Source organism: Trichosurus vulpecula, chromosome 9 (genome assembly GCF_011100635.1).
Source record: "Trichosurus vulpecula isolate mTriVul1 chromosome 9, mTriVul1.pri, whole genome shotgun sequence".
NCBI lineage: Eukaryota > Metazoa > Chordata > Mammalia > Diprotodontia > Phalangeridae > Trichosurus > Trichosurus vulpecula.
In genome coordinates this window covers 41,938,118-41,957,354 of record NC_050581.1, presented here as the reverse complement: position 1 = coordinate 41,957,354, position 19,237 = coordinate 41,938,118, and the positions used below count along the sequence as shown (strand labels likewise).

General features: G+C 38.2%; 1 protein-coding gene across 1 annotated transcript in view; it reads left to right on the top strand.

Annotated features, from left to right (window-relative positions):
* The window catches only part of LPAR1 (lysophosphatidic acid receptor 1), a 140,508-nt gene that overhangs the window by 58,056 nt on the left and 63,215 nt on the right, over window positions 1-19,237 (top strand). The window contains exon 3 of the mRNA XM_036739438.1: window positions 16,326-17,073. Coding sequence (XP_036595333.1) covers window positions 16,326-17,073 — 748 coding nt within the window. The remainder of the gene's footprint in view (window positions 1-16,325; window positions 17,074-19,237) is intronic.

Genomic DNA, 19,237 nt, shown 5'->3' with positions numbered 1-19,237 from the left:
GACTACACATGTAAAGCCTATGTCAAATTGATTGACTTCTCAATGAGGAGAGAGGAGAAGGGAGAGAATTTAGAACTCAAAATTTGAAAACAGAAATGTTAAAATTATTTTTACATATAATTGGGAAAAAATAAAATATCAAGAGAAAAAAAGAATGACCGAAATGTAGTTGGAAGAGCTCTCATGGGACGTCTAGTATTCTAACCACACTATCCAACATATGAATTCCTCTACAGCCATCCTGATAAGTAGTCAGTTAATGTTGAACTGAAGGGTTGAACTACATTTCTAAGGACCCTCCTAGCTCTAACGTGCTATTCTTTGTTATAGAATGTACAAATTGAGATGGAGCATGGGGTTTAGTGGGCAGTGGATAGAATGCTGGTTTTGGAATCAACAAGACTCATCTTCTTGAGTTCAAATTTGGCCTCAGACACTTCTTAGCAGTGTGACCCTGGGCAAGTCAACCTTGTTTGCTTCAATTTCTTCATCTGTAAAATGAGTGGCAAACCACTCCTGTGTCTTTGTCAAGAAAACTCCAAATATGGTCACAAAGAGTCAGACGACTGAAATGACTGAACAACAACGTGGGGCTTGGTAGTAGACTTGGAGTTAGACAAGAGAAACGGATTCAAATCCTGTCTCTGATACTTGCTAGTGGGTTGACCAAGCACAAATAACCTACCTCTTGACTCTTTTGCATCTTATTTTACTCATTTGTAAAAAGAGGATAATAATATCTTTAATTATCATTTAATCCATAGCTGTGTGATCAAATAAGATAATTCACATAACCACTTTGAAGGGCTATGTAATTGTCAGCTCAGTTGATTAGATCCAAATTTAATCCTGCATTCTCTTTTCCCAATTAGCCAGTGCCTTCTTTCTTACTCTTAGCTGTCTGTAAGCCATATGGATTAGTGGATAGCTTGCTAGTCTTGGAGTCAGAAAAACATGGGTTCAGATCTCACCTCAGAAGTACTAGCTTTGTGACCCCAAGCAAGTCACTTATCCATTCTGAGCCCCAGTTTCCTTATCTTTAAAATGAAGTTGTATTCCATGGTTTCTAAGGTCCCTCCCAGCTCTAAATCCATTACCTTCTGGTCTTAATCATTAGGTGCAAAACTAATATAATTACTTAATATTACTGCACAAAAAAGTAAAGAATAGCTTATTTTGCCAACAATGATCAATGTAAGGTGATATTATTGAAGTTTTTTTAATATTTTACTTAAAGTATTTTTGGTTATAATTCAGGCTGAACAACCATGGACTCACAATTAGCGTGATGTTAAAAAGGACCGAAAATTGTGTAATAGCAGCAGCAGCAACAACCACAACAAGCCTTTGTTTTTGTTTGGCTGGATTGTTTGTTACTCTGTATATTTTCCAACAAAGAACTATTTTTTTTCTTAGCCAAGGTCACCTAGTGCTTGATATAAATTAATTAATATAAATAAATAGCCTGAATTGTTCCGAACAGCCATAAAAAAGAAAGTATTCATTGTCCCCCTTCACTGCTTGCATTTCACTTGCTGAAAAGATATGCTTTGAAACTTAGCAGGCCTCTCTGCCCCAATTTACACTCTTCCTAGATTCTAAAGGGTTTTCAAATTCCCATGCTGAAAAAGCATCTTGGGTTTCTGAAAATTAGATTAAGTGTACTTTGACATTAGCTGCCGACATAAAGGCACCTGAAATAGTAGTTACAAAAGCTTTGTGTGTAAAGTTGACATCAAATTCCACTTATTTAACTTAATTATGAGAGAGTTGTATTCATTTCATCAAACAAATGATCCTTGCAGATGGATTTTTTTAGCTTGACAGTCTTATTAGTTGGCAACACTTTCTCCAGCCAAATTGACACAAATTGACAATCGTCATAGTTTAGGGTGTAGCTGGCAGCCGTGAGCAGCATTAGCATTTTGGAATAGCCAGTTGCAGATGATATATTCCATTTTTATTTTTTGTTAAAACTTTTTGGTTATCTGTTAACTGATTTTAAAAAACCTGTCACAATTTCTTTCAAATGTAAGGTGGGTGTGCAACCCATAAAAGAGTGCTTGAGGTAATAAAGAGATATCCAGATGTTCTTTCTACCTTTCAGTAATTGATGTGCAACCTAATATTCAAGTTTCATGCAGAAAATCGAACATTTATTAACTACCTGCCACGAGCAGCTTGGATGCAAGGATGAATTAAGGTGTGGTCACTGCTCTCAAGGACCCACTCACTGATTATTGCCAGGGGCATTTGGACAAGTGAAAATGACATGTACGGGGGAAAAAGTAAGAAGAAATATGGCATGAAGTTGTACAGAGCTCTGCGCAATGTCAGAAGGGGAATGGCTTATGATATGGAATCTTATACAAGGTGGCATTTACTCTCATCTTATTTGGCATGTGGTTATTGGGCATCAGGTGCAGTTAGCCTGAGCATTGGTACCAACATTATTATCTAGCAAGGTGTGTTTCTGAATGAAACACTGTGTAGAGACTTACTTGCTATTCATAGAAATAGAGCAGAAAGGATCCTCAGAGGATGTCTAGTTCCACTCTCTTGTTTTTATTGCTATTGTTGGTTTTGAGTTGTTTCAGTCACGTCTGACTCTTTGTGACCCCTTTTGGGATTTTCTTGGCAAAGTGGTTTGCCATTTCCTTCTCCAGCTCATTTTTTGAGGAACTGAGGCCAATGGGATTAAGTGACTTGCTCAGGGTCACACAGGTGGTAAGCGCCTGAAGCCAGATATAAACTCAAGAAGACTCATGCCTTCCTGATTCCAAGTGCAGTGCTCTATCCACTGAACCATCTAGCTACCCCATCCCCATTTTATAGATAGAGAAACTGAGGCCCAGTAAGGTGGTGACTTTTTTAAGGTCATTTATAGATAGTGTGTATGAGGCAGGATTTAACTTCAATCTAATGCTATATTAAAAACCAAGCTAAGCATAGTATGTGAGAACTTTCGTTTCAAAGATCTGATTTAGATGAAAGCATTCTGCCCTCCAGTCCTTACCCTGAGTGCTGATTTGTATGTTCTAGAAGTTACCCAGTCAATACAGCTCTTCATGGGAAACCATCATTTTATTAATGAGAGCTAACTTGGTTCCGCTAAAAGACAGTATCAATACAGTGGGATTCCTCACTGCAAAATACATCAACTTTTAACAAGATATCCTGTTTTAAAAGATTCAGAGCTGACTTTGGGAGTAGATACTTTTGAAGGAGAACAATGGACATCCACATTAGAAGAGAAACATTGTTTCAAGCATTGGCCCTCTTCCTTATTTTGGGTATTGAAAAGAACATTGAACTAGGAATTAAGAGATGTGGTTTCTTGCTTTCAAATGTGCCCCAGATTGGCAGTATGACCTTGAAAACAGTTATTTCCCCTCTGGATTTCAGTTTGTTCTTCTATGAAATAAATAGATTAGATAAGAAGACCCTAAATATCTAGATATCTGTAACTTCCATTCCTCTTCTCTTTTTGTTCCCAGCTGATTAATTTAAGCTTTGATATATTGATCAGATTAAAAAATAAATTAATAAAAAGATTAATCTACTACAGACAGTAATGATGAGGCAAATGTCATGATAAATTACAGGCTGTCAAATTACAAATATATAGATTGTAAGTTTCTTGTAGGAAAGATCCTCATCTTCTTTATTTCCACATCTCCACCTGGCACACATATCAAATATGTAAAATAAATATACATTTATTATTGAATGTGTTCTATTTTTATCAGGGGTACATTAGAAGTAGATGTCTGGAAGTCATCACTATATACTAAAGATAAGGGAAGCAATCCACCTTTTTCATGACTGACTGTAAAAAATCATTAAATATATAAGTTCATTGTCCAGGAAATGCTTTGTTTTTGGACTAAAGGGACTTAAGTTTGATATGAAGCATTCTCTAATTATTATATAGTGGACACATTCCATTAGCAGACTTTGTTCTGGCCGACCTGACTGATCCTCTTTTGGGGGAGATTCTGGATGACAAATATCTATTACCTTCACATATGGAATTTGTATTTACTAGATTTTTGGTGATACATCAAAAGGTCTGTCAAAGAAAAGTAAGCTTAAATCAGTGCTATGTGTATATGGAAAAGTACAGAATAGTGCCAGGAAAAAATATTTGCAGAGGTAAACACTGAGCCATCTAATTTATTCCATCTTAGATTCTGTTTTCTATTAAACCCTAAATGCCTTATATCAGCTAATGTAGAAGAATTCAGAATAACGTTTTGCTTATTGGTAGAGGTTAACCTATCATTTACCCCCTTATTCCTTTGCCTTCATAAACTTGGAGCAAAATTTGAAGGTATTATCTATTTTTGGACCCAAGGGTGTGGTTTGAATGTGTCCTATTCATAAGACAAAACTATAATGTCTAGGGTAAGCCACAAATGAGACCTTTTGCATTTCTTTTTTATTTATAGTAAAAACTTTCTAATTGTTTTATTTCTTTAATGATTAGTGAAACTTTCTTCCCTCACCTCCCCCAGCACCTTTTTAAAAAGTTGTGTGTCTTCCTTTCCCCCTGGCTGTTTTTGTTTTCTGTGTAGTAACCTTTTAGTGACCAAATACTATGAAAGGTCTACACCCTATTGGTCTTACAGACTATCTGTGGAGGTGGTAATCATAGCTTCCAATAGGATTTCTGTCTTTTGTGGATTATACCTTGCTGTAATAAGACTGTCTTATTCCCCATTGACCTTCATTTGATGCATGATCACTCTGCTACTTGCTTATTATGTACAGGCACCTAAGAACTTCCCTTAAATTAAAGTGCTAAAATTGTTCAGTTAGAAAGTTACTTTCACAAATAACTGCTTGTGCTATTTGTGCATTTTTGCACCCATCCTCTGATATTTAAGCCAGATCCTAAAACAGAAGGCATCAGAAATATATTACTTGGTAGAATTTATAGAATACAATATTTCCACATTAAAAAAATATCAAAAAGAACTATAGGATCTGAGATCTGAAAAGGACCTTAGGTCACCTAGGCTAGGAGTTCTAACCTGGCATCTCTGGATTTGATTTAAAAAAAAAATCTTTTGATAATCCTATATATCTTATTTTAGGCATTTAAAACCATGATTCTAAGAAGGGTGTCACTAGACTTCACTGGATTGCCATGACCCAAACATGGTTAAGAAAGCCTACTTTAGGCCAACTTGTTCATGTACTGGATAAGACACTGAAGCTCAGAGTTGCAAAATCAGGTCATATAGCTATTGCAGAGCCAGGTCTACGACTCATATCTCTCAAATCACATTTCAGCACTTTTTCTAATGCATCAAACTGCTTTTCAAACTCATGGCCTAGTAGCTTTATTAGCTTTATATTCAATCTTAGCTAGGAGGGGAAGGGGATTCCTCACTAAGCATCTCTTTTTTTCTGTTTTCTTTAAAAATTTTATCTTTCAATTAACAAGAATGTATTTTCTCTCCTACCACCCCCTTCCATTGAAAAACAAAAACAACTATAAAAAAAGAAATTAAGCCTATTTTTAAAAGCAAATATACATAGTCGCACAAAACACATTCCTGTCTTGGCTATGTAATTTACCTCATCTTTGCTCTTTTGGAAGTGTAATTGATTATTGCATCTAGAAAAGCCCTCACTCCCCCCTTTTTTCCCCTCCAAATCACCTTGCTTGTGCCTCTGCTTAGGAGCTTCCCAAGGAACACTAGGATCTGGGTTAGACTTAGGTCTCTGAAAAAATGAAATGGCTCTCAGATTACTCACTTAGTAAAAACATTGACTCTAGTGAAGGCATTCTTTAACTTGACTCAAAATAAAATGGAAGGAAAAGGAATAAGCATTTACGAAGTCTTTACTACATTACAGGCACTGTACTATGTGCTTTACAAATATTATTTTATCCTTATGGAAACCTTGTGAGGTAGGTACCTGCATTTTATAGCAGAAGAAGCTAACTTGCCCGGGGTCACGTAACCAGTAAGTATGTGTGGCTGGATTTGAACTCAGGTCATCCTGACTAGACCCAGCAGTCTATCTACTATATCATCTAGCTGCCTCAAAGGACTCCTATTTGAACCTGTAAATAGTCAAAGCAACTCTCCCTCTCTTGTAGTCTTTTCTTTCCCTTTGGCAATCTATGCAATTCTCTAGACTTACAGTACTACCCTTGGGTTGGGAAAGGGGACAGCACTGCAGGGTCACTAGAGAGTTTACTCTTGTCCTTGTACCTACACAGTCTGTAGTAGTAAAAGGGGTGAGGTTCAGGCTTGCTTCTCCATTTCTTGCCTCTGATGCTGTTTCTTAGTTCTAGCTCCCATTCAGTCCAGAAATTTGATCACCTTCTCTCTGGAAAGCTTGGTCCAGGAATTCTTCTGGATGTGATCACCTGGATTACATGGTTTCCCTGGAGAGGCTCTGTCCAATCAGGCTTCCCTCCAGGAAGCCACTTTCTTGTTTATGCATTTAACAGGCTTCTTATAGGTCTGACCTCTTAGCAGCTTCTCCTCAGCATCCTTTGTCAAAGCCAGGTCCAACAAGTCCAAGGTTGTAACACGGATGGGTGAACACTTAGTCTCCTTTAAGGTGAGATGATCTGGGTCAGAGCAAGAAATTCACACCATGTCAAAGAAGCATTGTGAATAACAGAACAGCTACATCTACATCAAAGGACTCATCAATGAGGGCACTGAAGACTCAGGTTAACTGATGGACACATGAAGTAGGCTTAAAGATAGAACTGTGTGTTACATTTGTGACTTGCAAATGTTGTACTTATTCAATGGCTCCATCTGGCTGGAGGAAATAAATCTAGCTATCCCTTCCTCATCACAACTTTCCCCATTGTGGTTTCTATGTATCATGGGTTGGCATAAGAAGTTAAGTGAGAATTTTTTTTTGTAAAACCTACAGATGATGCTGAATAAATTTTGGAACTCAGAAATGCATGAAACAGGTATACTACTGTATAATGTCAACCTTTTTATCTTTTACTATCATCATAATTCACGTATCAAAATTATACAGATTTTCCAGATTGCAGAGGTACTGTACCCCTAGTCTCTGAGATGTGAAAGGGCTAACTGTACTAGAATTTAGGGAAATGAAAAGCCATTTTCCCCCAGAGTAAAGGAACATAGATGAGTTTTTAGAAGAAAAGGAAAAAACAAAAATTGATATGAACCCAAGTAACGATATGGTTTTATATAGTTGAATATCAAGGTATGGCCATAGAAGTTGTATTCTTTTTCAAGCCAGGAACAACTCTGGAATTCCACTGGTAGGAATAATTTTTCCCCATTTACCACGGAATGAATGTCATTCAGGGATATTATGTGGATTTGGCATGGCCAAGCTAAACCTCAAGCTTTAAAGATAGATTTCTTTTAAATAGGTGCAAGCTTTATGAAAATTTTAGTCAATTACAGTTATATAGAATTAGATGTCAAAGAGAATAATTAAAGAGCCATACAGTATTTTTCTTAGTTCTTAAAAAAAAAAGCAGCCATCACTTTCTGGTCATCCAGGTAGTTTTGAGAGAGAGAGTACTTTGTTACTTCTCTGAAATATTAGCAGGAACTCTATTGCTTTTACTGTGATCTGAATTCTTACAAGCTCAAGCACCCTTTGGGGGGAGTGTCTACATTTTGGGGCAGTGTCCAATCTGTTAGTGGCCCCATCTATAAAATGTAGATGAATTGATTGCCTAAAAATGCCTACCACTGCAAATGTACTGAAAGGCTTTGCAGATATATTTGAGGAATTAGTGTGAGGAGAGGAATCATGGAGAGCAGGAAAAAAATGCCAAATGACAAGAGATAAGGAGATTAAAAAAAGAACAGGCTAGTGAGTTTGATTGTTGGTCACAGGGAAAATTCCAGAATAGATGATTAAGCAGATAGTGAAGTCTTAGAAAGGTAAGTAGTTATCATTCATAGATTTAATCAATCATACCATGCCAACAATCATATTATGCCAAATTTGTTAATTTTTTTTTATAATATAGGCATTCAGGAAAATGCAGTATGCTTGATAAACCTGGATTTTAGGAAGGTATTTGACAAACTCTTTCATGGTACAGTTAAGTGGATTTTTATCTGATTTATAGGTATTCCAAAAGAATATGTACTAAGGGAAAGCAGTCTGTTAGAGTTGAATTAACATGGGGCTTCAAGAAACCGGGCTGATCTAGAAGTCCTGAATCTGAGTCCCCACTTTGGTACTAACTTGCATGTGATTTGGGGTACTGTGGTTAAATTCTTTGAATTTCAATTTCCTAATCTGTAAAATGAACAGCTGGTGGCACAGTGGATAGAGTGCTGGGCCTGGAGTCAGGAGGACCTGAGTTCAAATCCAGTCTCGGACACTTACTAGCTGTGTGACCCTGGGCAAGTCACTTAACCCTATATGCCTCAGGTTCCTCATCTGTAAAATGAGCTGGAGAAGGAAATGGTAAACCACTCTAGTATCTCTGCCAGGAAAGCCCCCAAATGTGGTCCTGAAGAATTAGATGTGATTAAATAAACAACAACAAGTCTGTGAAAGGGGGATGGTGATACTTGTCACATGTTCATTGAGTAATATTCTTTAGGAAGTCATAAAGTATTTTATTGTTGTTGAGTCACGTCAGTCATGTTCTATCCTTCGTGACCCTATTTGGTGTTTCTTGGCAAAGATACTGGAGTGATTTGCCATTTCCTTCTCCAACTCATTTTACAGATGAGGAAACAGAGGCAAACAGTGACTTGTCCAGGGTGTTTCTTGGCAAAGATACTGGAGTGATTTGCCATTTCCTTCTCCAACTCATTTTACAGATGAGGAAACAGAGGCAAACAGTGACTTGCCCAGGGTGTTTCTTGGCAAAGATACTGGAGTGATTTGCCATTTCCTTCTCCAACTCATTTTACAGATGAGGAAACAGAGGCAAACAGTGACTTGCCCAGGGTCACACAGCTAGTAAATATCTGAGACTGCATTTGAACTCAGGTTTTCCTGACTCTAGGTCCAGCATTCTGTCCCCTGCTCCTCCACCTAGCTGGTGTTAGCTATTGTCGGGGACGGGGAGGGAAGAAAAAAATTCTGGCTTCTAACTAAATTAAACCAAACCAGCATGAACCGAAAGTATAAACAATCTAATAAAAAGATCACCTATGGTCTTTGTGGAAGAAAAACAACAACAAACTAGTATGTAGAAAGATGGTCAAACATTTTGCCTCTTTTCTTCTCTTACCTTCTTTATCATTTAAAAAATGGTAGAATATAGAATTGCAACAGAATGGAAAAGTATCTTCCAGGTCATCTAGTCAAAACTGCCTACAACATCCTTGTTAAGTTAATCTAACCCTACTTGAGTACATCTAGACATCACTACTCATAGTGGTTCAAAGTTCTTATTCATACTGACTTGAAATGAAATCTCTCTCCTCATAACTTCCTCCCAGTGGTACCAGTTCTGGCCTCTAAACTCATAAACAAGTGAGAGGAACAAGGAAGAAATTACCTTTCAGATCTATGGATAGGTAAAATAGTTCATGACGAGACCAAGGGAATAAAGAGTATCACAGAATGTAAAGATTAGATTTGATTAGAAAGCATACGATTAACTTTCTAGTTAATTTTCTTTTGATCTTTGTAGCATTTCCCTGATTAAAGTCTTATTTGGAAGTTATATAAGGAACTAATTTAAATTTATAAGATAGCCATTTCTCTGTTGATACATGGCCAAAGGCAGTTTACAATGGAAGCTTTCAACAGCCATATGAAAGAAAAATACCCCAAATCACTAATAACTAGAAAAATGCAAATTAAAACAACTCAGCGTCTATCTTACACCTATCCCATTGGCAAAGATGACAAAAATGGAAAGTGACAATGGTTGGAAAGGCTATGGAAGAGACATGTTAACAAATATTTGGTGAAACCATGAATTGGTCCATCCATTCTGTTGTACTGCACTGTGAATATTCTTCAAATGTTCTAGAAAATTCATCTAGAAAATCACTAGGCCTATAGGGCCCAGAGAGATTGAAGAAAGAGAAAAAGAGAGTCCATGTGTACAAAATATTTATAGTACTTCTGATTACTCATCTGTAAAATGAGAAGTCTCTTCCACATCTATATCTAATTTATCTCATACATTGTAGATGTCATGAAAAATATTCCCACACTAATTTGTGTTTGACTTTTAATTTGAGCCCTGGTGAGGAATTGTGATGTTTTTTTTTTTTTTGTCATTGCTACCTTCTCAATTCATTTCTTCAGGTATTCCAATTTAGTGTTGCCCATTGATTCCATATCGTAAGAGGGGAATTGAGAGTTTTAGTCCAGTCTTCTTAGTTTATAAAGGAGAAAACTGCCATTAATTGTGTGGCTTTGGGCTTTTCATCTGGGGTTCAAAATGAGGCCTAGAACTCAGTTTCCTGTTCTTTCGTCAAGAATGAATCATTCCTACATGATTTAGAATGGAACTTTGAGCTTGGGTCATTTGCCCTTTTAACTCGTCTGATAAAAGTATTGAAGTATTCCCACCCCACCCCCATCCTCCCCACTCCAGTCCCTACTCTTAGGTAGGGGCACTATCCATAATACTGAAACTTCAATAGAGGTAGTCCTGTCTGTAGCTAAAAGTTTTTATGTCTGGTTCTTTCTTCCTCTGAGAATAAGAACCCTCTTCCCAAATATTAAATGCCCCTGGGGCCCATGTTTCAATGTTCTTATGTCAAGATTTAATCATTTCTCTATGATTTAGAATGGAACTTTGAGCTTGGGTTATTTGTTCCCCTTTTCACGTGTCTCAATAAAATCTTAGAGGATTCCCTCCTTGCTCTCCTCTCTCCATCCCCTCTGTACTCCCTCTGCCCCTTTACAAGTATATTGTAACGATGAGCCCCATATGTTCCTTCGAAATTTGGGCCAGGCAGCTTTTGTTATGACTTTTTGTGAGATTGCATGATAGCTTGACATAAACTTTGGGAGATCTGGAACATCTGTTCCACTGGTCTAATAAACAAATCTTTTCTCCTTTTGAATATAGGTAGGAGTGATGGACTGGAAACATTCATGGCTTTTTTTAACTTATTTTTTGAATCGAAGAAATAATTTGCTAAGTTTTTGCTATGTGAAGTCACAGGGCAATGCAGAGGAGCAGGTATTTTCCTTTAGGAGCTAGCATTGCAGTAGGGAAGATAAGACTTGCACACAGATAAGTGTAATACCACTCAGGCAGTTAGAACAAAGGAGACCCTTGATCCTTGGAACTCATTATCTGATCTGCACTTATTTCTGAAGGGTGCAGTGTTCTGTTATTCCACTTACTGTAGTGATCTTGTCTAGTTGTCCCCTTTCCTCATTCCCCCTTCTCCCTTTCCCACTCCTGTTTCCCCTCCCCCTTTCTTTTCTTCCCTACTTTCTTTCTTTCTTGCAAGTGAAGAAGAGGGTTCCTTTTTCTTGGCTGACCATTGGGACAGGCTCAGTGTTTTAGTATTAAAAGCGCTAGTCTTGTTTGCTTTGGCATCCTGTGGTTCAATAGAGTAAGTGAGTACTTTTTGGCCTGTGACCTTCGATTACATGGTTTGTCACAGTGGGAAGAGTTAATCAGCTGCCAGCTCGCCTGTTTGAACTTTATTAGTGATTTGCCCTGATTACTATCACAGCTGTGTTATGCTGGTGGTGACCTTGACCCCAGCTTTGCAAATAGTCAGGGAGAGTAACAGGTTATATGAGGCTAGTAGGAAAAGTAGTGGCTTTTATCATTTTCCTATCTGTGTATATCCTTGGTGGAAGGTGGGCTGTTAAGACTTTTTTATATTTGTTTTCAAGGTATGAAGGAATTGTCTTTCTCATTCTTAAGGGCAAATACTTCTCATGAGAGGTACACTTGAGTTTTTTTAAACATGGATTGATGATGCCATTCTAGCTAGTTCTGCATTTTAGCTGTTAGAATAAATCTTTTTTCACGTACTAATTCAATACAACTAAACTTTATTATCTACTATGTTTAAGGCATATGTTTAAGGGTAGCTAGATGGTGCAGCAGATTGAGTACCAGGCCTGGAGTTCAAATCTGTACTCAGACACTTACTAACTGTGTGACCTTAGGCAGGTCACTTAACCCTGTTTGCCTCAGTTTTCTCCTCTGTAAAATGAGCTGGAGAAGGAAATGGCAAACCACTCCAGGATTTCTGCCAAGAAAAGCCCAAATGGGGTCATGAAGAGTCAGATATGGCTGAAGAAGAACTGAAAAACAACCACAACATATTTAAGGCATCGTAAAGCCCTGGCGATATGAAGTTGAAATAAGGCTCAGTTCTTATCCCCAAGGAACTTAGCAACTAATAGAAGTGACAGGACAACTACAAAAATTAACAACATGATATAAGGTAGGATGTGATAGGGCCAAGTTGAGAACCAGATGGCTGTTAAACCTACAAGTGCCTACTATGTGCCCTGAACAAAATGTTCCAAGAAAACTTGTAGAAGAGATCATAGGAGGATCATATATGAAATTAGACCACAGAATTCTCTTCTAGCTCTAAATCCTGTGGGGAATAGGGGTAGGAAGATACTGTGGGAAGGTTTCCTGGAAGAAGTAGCATCTGTGTAGGGCCTTAAATGATAAGAATGATTTTAAGAAGATATTCCAGGCATGAGGGATGGCCCATGTGAAGGAAAGTGAAAGAATGGAGGCCAAATGAGATTGGCAAATAGCTGGGCTAGACTTTCACAAGAGATTTCACAGAGTGTGTGAGTTAGGGCCGGAAGTGTACATTGGAGCTAGATTTTGGAGGGCCATGGATACCAAGCCAAAAATTCTATTTTATCCTATAAGCAATGAGGAGGATTTTTTAAATCATCCATGTAAGAAGTGATGAGGACCTGACAAAGAAGGTAGCCCTGTGAAGAGAGGGGAGATAGGGCTCTACGCTATGAAGCCCCCACAGCCTTCCACATCCCTCCAGTCAGAAGTGTTCTCTCCTTCCCTCAATTTCTCAGGCTACTATATTTGTTCTCTCCTTTGTAATTATCCTGTTCTAACTTGCAGTATATATTATATTTGTTACATCTCTTATCACTCATAAGGGTTTGTAAGCTTCTTCTCAGGCCTGATATGTGCCTTATACATAGAATATGGGTAGGGTATGGACCTGTGTTTCATTAATATAGGGAACTTCTGCCTGGGTTAATTCCTTCTCTGAAACTGTATTTTTTTTGATGAGTGACTTGTCCAGGGTCACACAGCTTGAACATATCAAATGTCGAAGGCCAGATTTGAACTCCTGAGGCTGGCTCTCTATCCACTGTGCCACCCAGCTACCCCTAACTTAGTCTTAAAGAGTAGCCTATGGTACTAGTGTCAAAACTCCCAGGTGTGGCCTGAACCAGATTAAAATATAATTGTGAAATGTTAACAGAATAAATTAAAGATACATCAGAGACAATATTAATTTGCAGTTTTCTACTGGCCCACAGGAATCTGTTTCTATTTGAGTTTGATACTATTAGAGTGACATGCCCTGGGCTATATGTATGTTGGTGGTAAGACTTCCTAGTCCTGGTCCAGTCCAGATCTTTCTAGCTCCAAAGACCTTAATGCCATGCTTTTATAGCCTATATAATAGGGATAGAGACTAGATGTGTCATCACATTAGTACAGGGAAATGCCCTCTGCCACTGCAGGTCAGTACCTTCTGTTCTGTTAGAGAGCTGTCTGGAGAACTGAGTAGTTTAGTGACTCAATCTGTTAAATGACAGGAATGTCAGAGACTAAGCCAGGTCATCCAGGCTCCAAGGCCACCTCTGATAGGTTTCAGAAATACTGCACAGGTACCATTGATGTGACAATTTTTTCCACATGGGTGGTAAGGGAAAGTTAAAGTATGTCTCTACTCATAATCTTAAGCATGAGTGAGTCAGTTACATGCCCGGCACTGCGCTAGTTGGTGGGGATGTAAAGAAAGGAAAAAGTCCCTGTTCTCAAGCAGTCTAATGGCAGAGACAGCATGTAAACATTTACAAACAAGCTACATACAGGATAAGTTGGAAATAATCAACAGAGAAAAGGAACTGGAATTACAGAGGGCTTCCTGTAGAAGGTGGAATTTTAGTTAAGACTTGAAGGCACAGCTAGGAAAGATGTTACTGTACTGTCTAAATGAGGAAATTGGGAGCTAGGGGCAGGTTTAGGAGGTTTGGGGGAAATGTACTATTAGGTCATTCATTTGGTCAAGAACCATATTGCCCAAAGTTTTACATCAATACTGAACCTAGAATTTCAGGCTCTCTGCGGACTAGCTCCCCAAAGCACATACCTGTGACCCTGGGCACTTAACCTCTGTCTCAACTGTAACATGGGAATAATAGTAACATTTACTTCACAGAGTTGGGAACAAATGGAATAATCTTTGTAAAGCGCTCAGCATTTGGCACGTAGTAGGTGCTTCTGTAAATACTTGTTGCCTTCCCCCTTCTCCCTCTTTTTGCTTACAACACAGCCCCTTTGCTCCAGCCTGACTGTTCAGTACTTTATGATACCCTTTGGCTACTCAACATTAAGCCATTTCTATCCCTTCCTTTTTTGTTCAGCGTTCAGTCATTTTTCAGTCATGGCCGACACTTTGTGACTCTATTTGGGTTTTTTTTGTTTTTTGTTTTTTTTGACTAAGATACTGGAGTGATTTGCCATTTCCTTCTCCAGCTCATTTTACAGATGAGGAACTGAGGGAAGCAGGGCTAAATGACTTGCCCAGAGTCACACAGGTAGTAAGTATCTGTGACCTGATTTGAACTCACAAAGAAGATTCTTCCTTTCAGGCCCAACACTCCATCTACTGTGCCACTGCTAAATATTCCATATAACTTTTCAAGTCTGCTTCTGCCTAAAACTGATCACTCATTACAGGGCTTGACTTTTGTTCTTACGTATAAAGTTCAGGGCCATTCTTTGTAATGTGTTTTTTGTTATTCTATAGTTTAATGTATTTATATGTTATTTCCATGAATGAGTTATAAATATTTCAAGGGTAGTAACTGTCTCCTCTAGTTATGTATCCCCCATAGAGTCTACTATGGGTCTGTAAATGAAATAGGTTTTGACTTAATGCTTTAGCATTGAAGACCTATTTGTTTCCTCCAAAGACTCAATGAGCCATTTAGCATCTGCCTTTTGTTAGTTGGATTCCTCCAGTACTTAATGTGGGAGCCCATGGATGCACAGGAAATAGCTATTATTAATAGATGTCACTCAACCACTATTTATTGAACACCTAGTAGGAGATGAGCATTATTTAAGGTTTCATGAAGGTACCATGGATATAAAAAGGCCTAAAACTAAAGCCCTGACTTCAGGGAAATCGTATTCTACATAACGATGATGTTGAAGCATAATAAAATGGATTTTGACTCATTATTTGGCACTTAAAAATGGCTTGAAATAAATTCTTCTTGTCCTATCGCAAGTATATTTTGCTTTCTAGAGAAAGTGTCATAGTATTGTTTGCCCTTTGAAAGTTTCATTAATGCTATATGTCTTGTGATGGTTTGACTTTAGATAATGTCTTTACAAGACTTCATAGATTGATTAATGGACATTATTTTGTTGATAGAAGTCTTTGAGGGTAGCCAGTGGGACACAAGAATTTTGAGCACACACCAGGTGCTGTGCTATGCTCCTTTGGTTCATTGTGATCTTGTTTAGAGTTTAAAACTCTGTGTAGGAAGCTGGTTTATGGGATGCCCACTTATATCTAGATGTCTGTCAGAGAACCTACTACATGAAATAGCCATGCCAAATAATGGGATTTTTATGTCACCTATGTAGGTCAACTATATTTCGAGTTTTCCTAAACAAACATATACACGCATACACATACATATATACACATACATACATACATGTATATTTGTGTGTACATGTGAATATACACATATATATATATGCATGAGTTTAGTGGGTCAGTTGCAGTGTCTGCCTCATTTTGTGAAATGATATATTTTTAAGCAAAATTTCTCTATCTACCATGCGGCATTTCCAGCAGGCTTCAATGAAATTTGATCCCAAAGCTCAGACCTTGTTGCAGATTCATTAAACCCGGCTGCCTTTAATCTTGAAGCCAGTTATAGTGTGACAAGACCCATAGTTTTAACATAGCTCATGGAATGTTATTACATAGCATCGAGTTTCCAAATTCTTTGTTTCTTTTTTCTTTTTTTATGACTGCCATATTCAGAGAAAACATTGTGTTAACTAGATAAAATGTCTTTAAGTTCTGATCTCTGGTGTTTTTTTTTCCCTCTTCCTGTTTCCTTTTCATTCCCCCTTTCTCTTTCAGTCCTTGGCTGTGAGTGAACCACAATGCTACTACAATGAATCCATCGCCTTCTTTTACAACCGGAGTGGGAAGTACCTTGCCACAGAATGGAATACTGTCAGCAAGCTTGTGATGGGACTCGGAATCACCGTCTGTATCTTCATCATGTTGGCCAACCTGCTGGTCATGGTGGCGATTTACGTCAACCGCCGCTTCCACTTTCCTATTTATTACTTAATGGCTAACTTGGCGGCTGCAGACTTCTTTGCTGGATTGGCATACTTTTATCTAATGTTCAACACAGGGCCCAACACACGAAGACTGACTGTAAGCACCTGGCTTCTTCGCCAGGGTCTCATTGACACTAGCCTGACAGCATCTGTTGCCAACTTGCTGGCTATAGCAATTGAGAGACACATTACTGTTTTTCGCATGCAGCTGCATACCCGGATGAGCAACCGGCGGGTGGTAGTTGTTATTGTGGTCATCTGGACCATGGCCATTGTAATGGGTGCTATACCCAGTGTGGGTTGGAACTGTATCTGTGACATCACTAACTGTTCCAACATGGCACCCCTCTACAGTGACTCTTACTTAGTCTTCTGGGCTATTTTCAACCTGGTTACCTTTGTAGTAATGGTGGTCCTGTATGCTCATATCTTTGGCTATGTCCGACAGAGGACTATGAGAATGTCTAGACATAGTTCTGGACCAAGGAGGAATCGGGACACTATGATGAGTCTTCTGAAGACTGTGGTCATTGTGCTTGGTAAGTGCTATCTTGGTTGAAAATTTCTTGACAAATTCCTAATGCTTTAACAATTAATAGTAGAGATGAATTGGAGGATGTGGGTCCAGAAAAGTATGTGCATGTTAAACAGGGAAAGAAAAAAACAACTGAATCTTTGAGTGTTGGGCCTATTAGTGTTGGTGTCTGTTTGGGGTGTGGGTTCCCCTAGTGGTATCATAATGATAAGGGGAACACGGCCATTCGTTGAAGACTTTAGCTAAGTTGAAATCATGAAACTTGTTCTCATTAAATTTTTTTTAACTTCAAAAGGCTTTTAGTCCATTTGGTTATGCCATAGACCTTATGTATATTTTTAATTTGGTTATCAGATATAAAGCATTCTCTTATATTTATGTGATTTTAATACATTTTTCCCTAAGTGGTTATTTTCATCAATATTTCTGAGTAAGAGTTCACTTTTTGTAATTTTTACTGCCTCAGGTAAGTGCTGATAAATAGTGCTTTTCCACACAGAGTAAGAGATTATCTACAACAAATGACTCTAATAGCCCTCTTAACTTAAGATATTTAGTCTTCTGAGTTGTTTTTTGCTCTGCTTACCTCTGTAGTAATGGTGATCCTATATAGCCATAAATTGAGTTGTGGCTGACAAAGCAGTGTCATTCTCTTCTTCAGGAAATTTTGAATAGAAAAGGCTCATGTTCTTATGCAAAGTTGTATTTAAATGAATATGAATTTATCCTAAGTTTTAGAATACAAGAAAATCATGCGGAAGGGACTTTCGCATAAGACTTCTCTTGTCAATACAAATTGTATGGTCGAAGTGTACTAATTTATGTGATTTTAATTCACCTAGAGAATATTCCTAATTAGACATCTAGTAGAATGTTTATTATTTGCCACAGAATGGAAACAAGTATGAGTCAAGGCTATATTGAACCAAAGTCACAGAGGAAAAGAGAAAATTAATAAAGATTAGAAGATCCTAATTATAAAATGGTTAAACTTATAAGGCCATCCTATAGCATGGATCTTGAAGACGGAATTATGGAAGCGCTGTAGTGTATTACTCATTTTATCTACCCTTATGAAGGAAGTTTTGGTAGAATAATAATATCACTTAAATATTATGTCATATGAGACAATGTGTCATTCTAAATGGAGAGTTGCTTAGGGTACAGAAGACTTAGGTTTGAGTCCTACCTTTGACACATGCTGGCTTCCTTACCCTGCAGCCTCGAGGTCTAGGTCCTTGGGTGCAGCCTTTTGACTGAGTCCAAGTTTTACAGAACAAATCTTTTTATTAAGAGGATTTGTTCCTGAAGTTTGGATTCGGGTCTGTACTTGAGGACCTGTGGGGCCACATGTGGCCTTAAAACTGCAGGTTCCCTACCCCTTCGCCTGGGCAAATAACTTAACCCCTCTGTGACTCCCAGGCAGCTCTCTAAAATAGTTGCAGAGGAGATGCCAACCTTTTATTGGAGCTCCCTATACTGATGAAATCACAGATGTAGTTTTAAAAAAAAGTGTAATGTTGAATGCTGCCAGATAAGCATTACAGGTATTTTTTTTAAGTTCAACCATTATGTAACTAATATTCAATTATACTTATTCCTTTTCCTGTCAGTGCACTCTTGAAATTAAAAAAAAAACCACACAAAGCAGTATTTAACATTCTTGAGCATTAAGAATGTATGGCACTGGGTGCAGATCTCAGAATTAGGCATCCAGTAGTGCTTACCCAGCAGGCTCAGGGTCTAAATCCTGTAGTCATATAAAGGTGATTTGGTGAACTCTAGCCTGGCGCTTCTTAAACTGTCGGTCGTGACCCCATATGGTGTTGTGAAAAATTTGGCAAAAGTAAAAGGTTTCTGAATGCACAACAACCAGAAATTAATTCAGAATCAAACAGGTGATGAGTCTGAGGTGTTTCTGGCAGTGCTTGCTTGTGTTGCATCAGTAAACTTCAGTGCAGCCTTGGTTCTGAACACAAAGCATGCACACTTTGCACTGCGTGCCCTCAGGCCACCCAAAGCCAAGGACTGCTGCCAAAATGCAAGTGCAAAAAGTTTAAGAAGCCCTGCTCTAGACTACCTTCGGTGACATCAAAGCATACACGTTCATTTGAAATCTACGGTCTTTCGTTTTGTTAGATGAATATAGGATTTAGAACTAGCTGTGA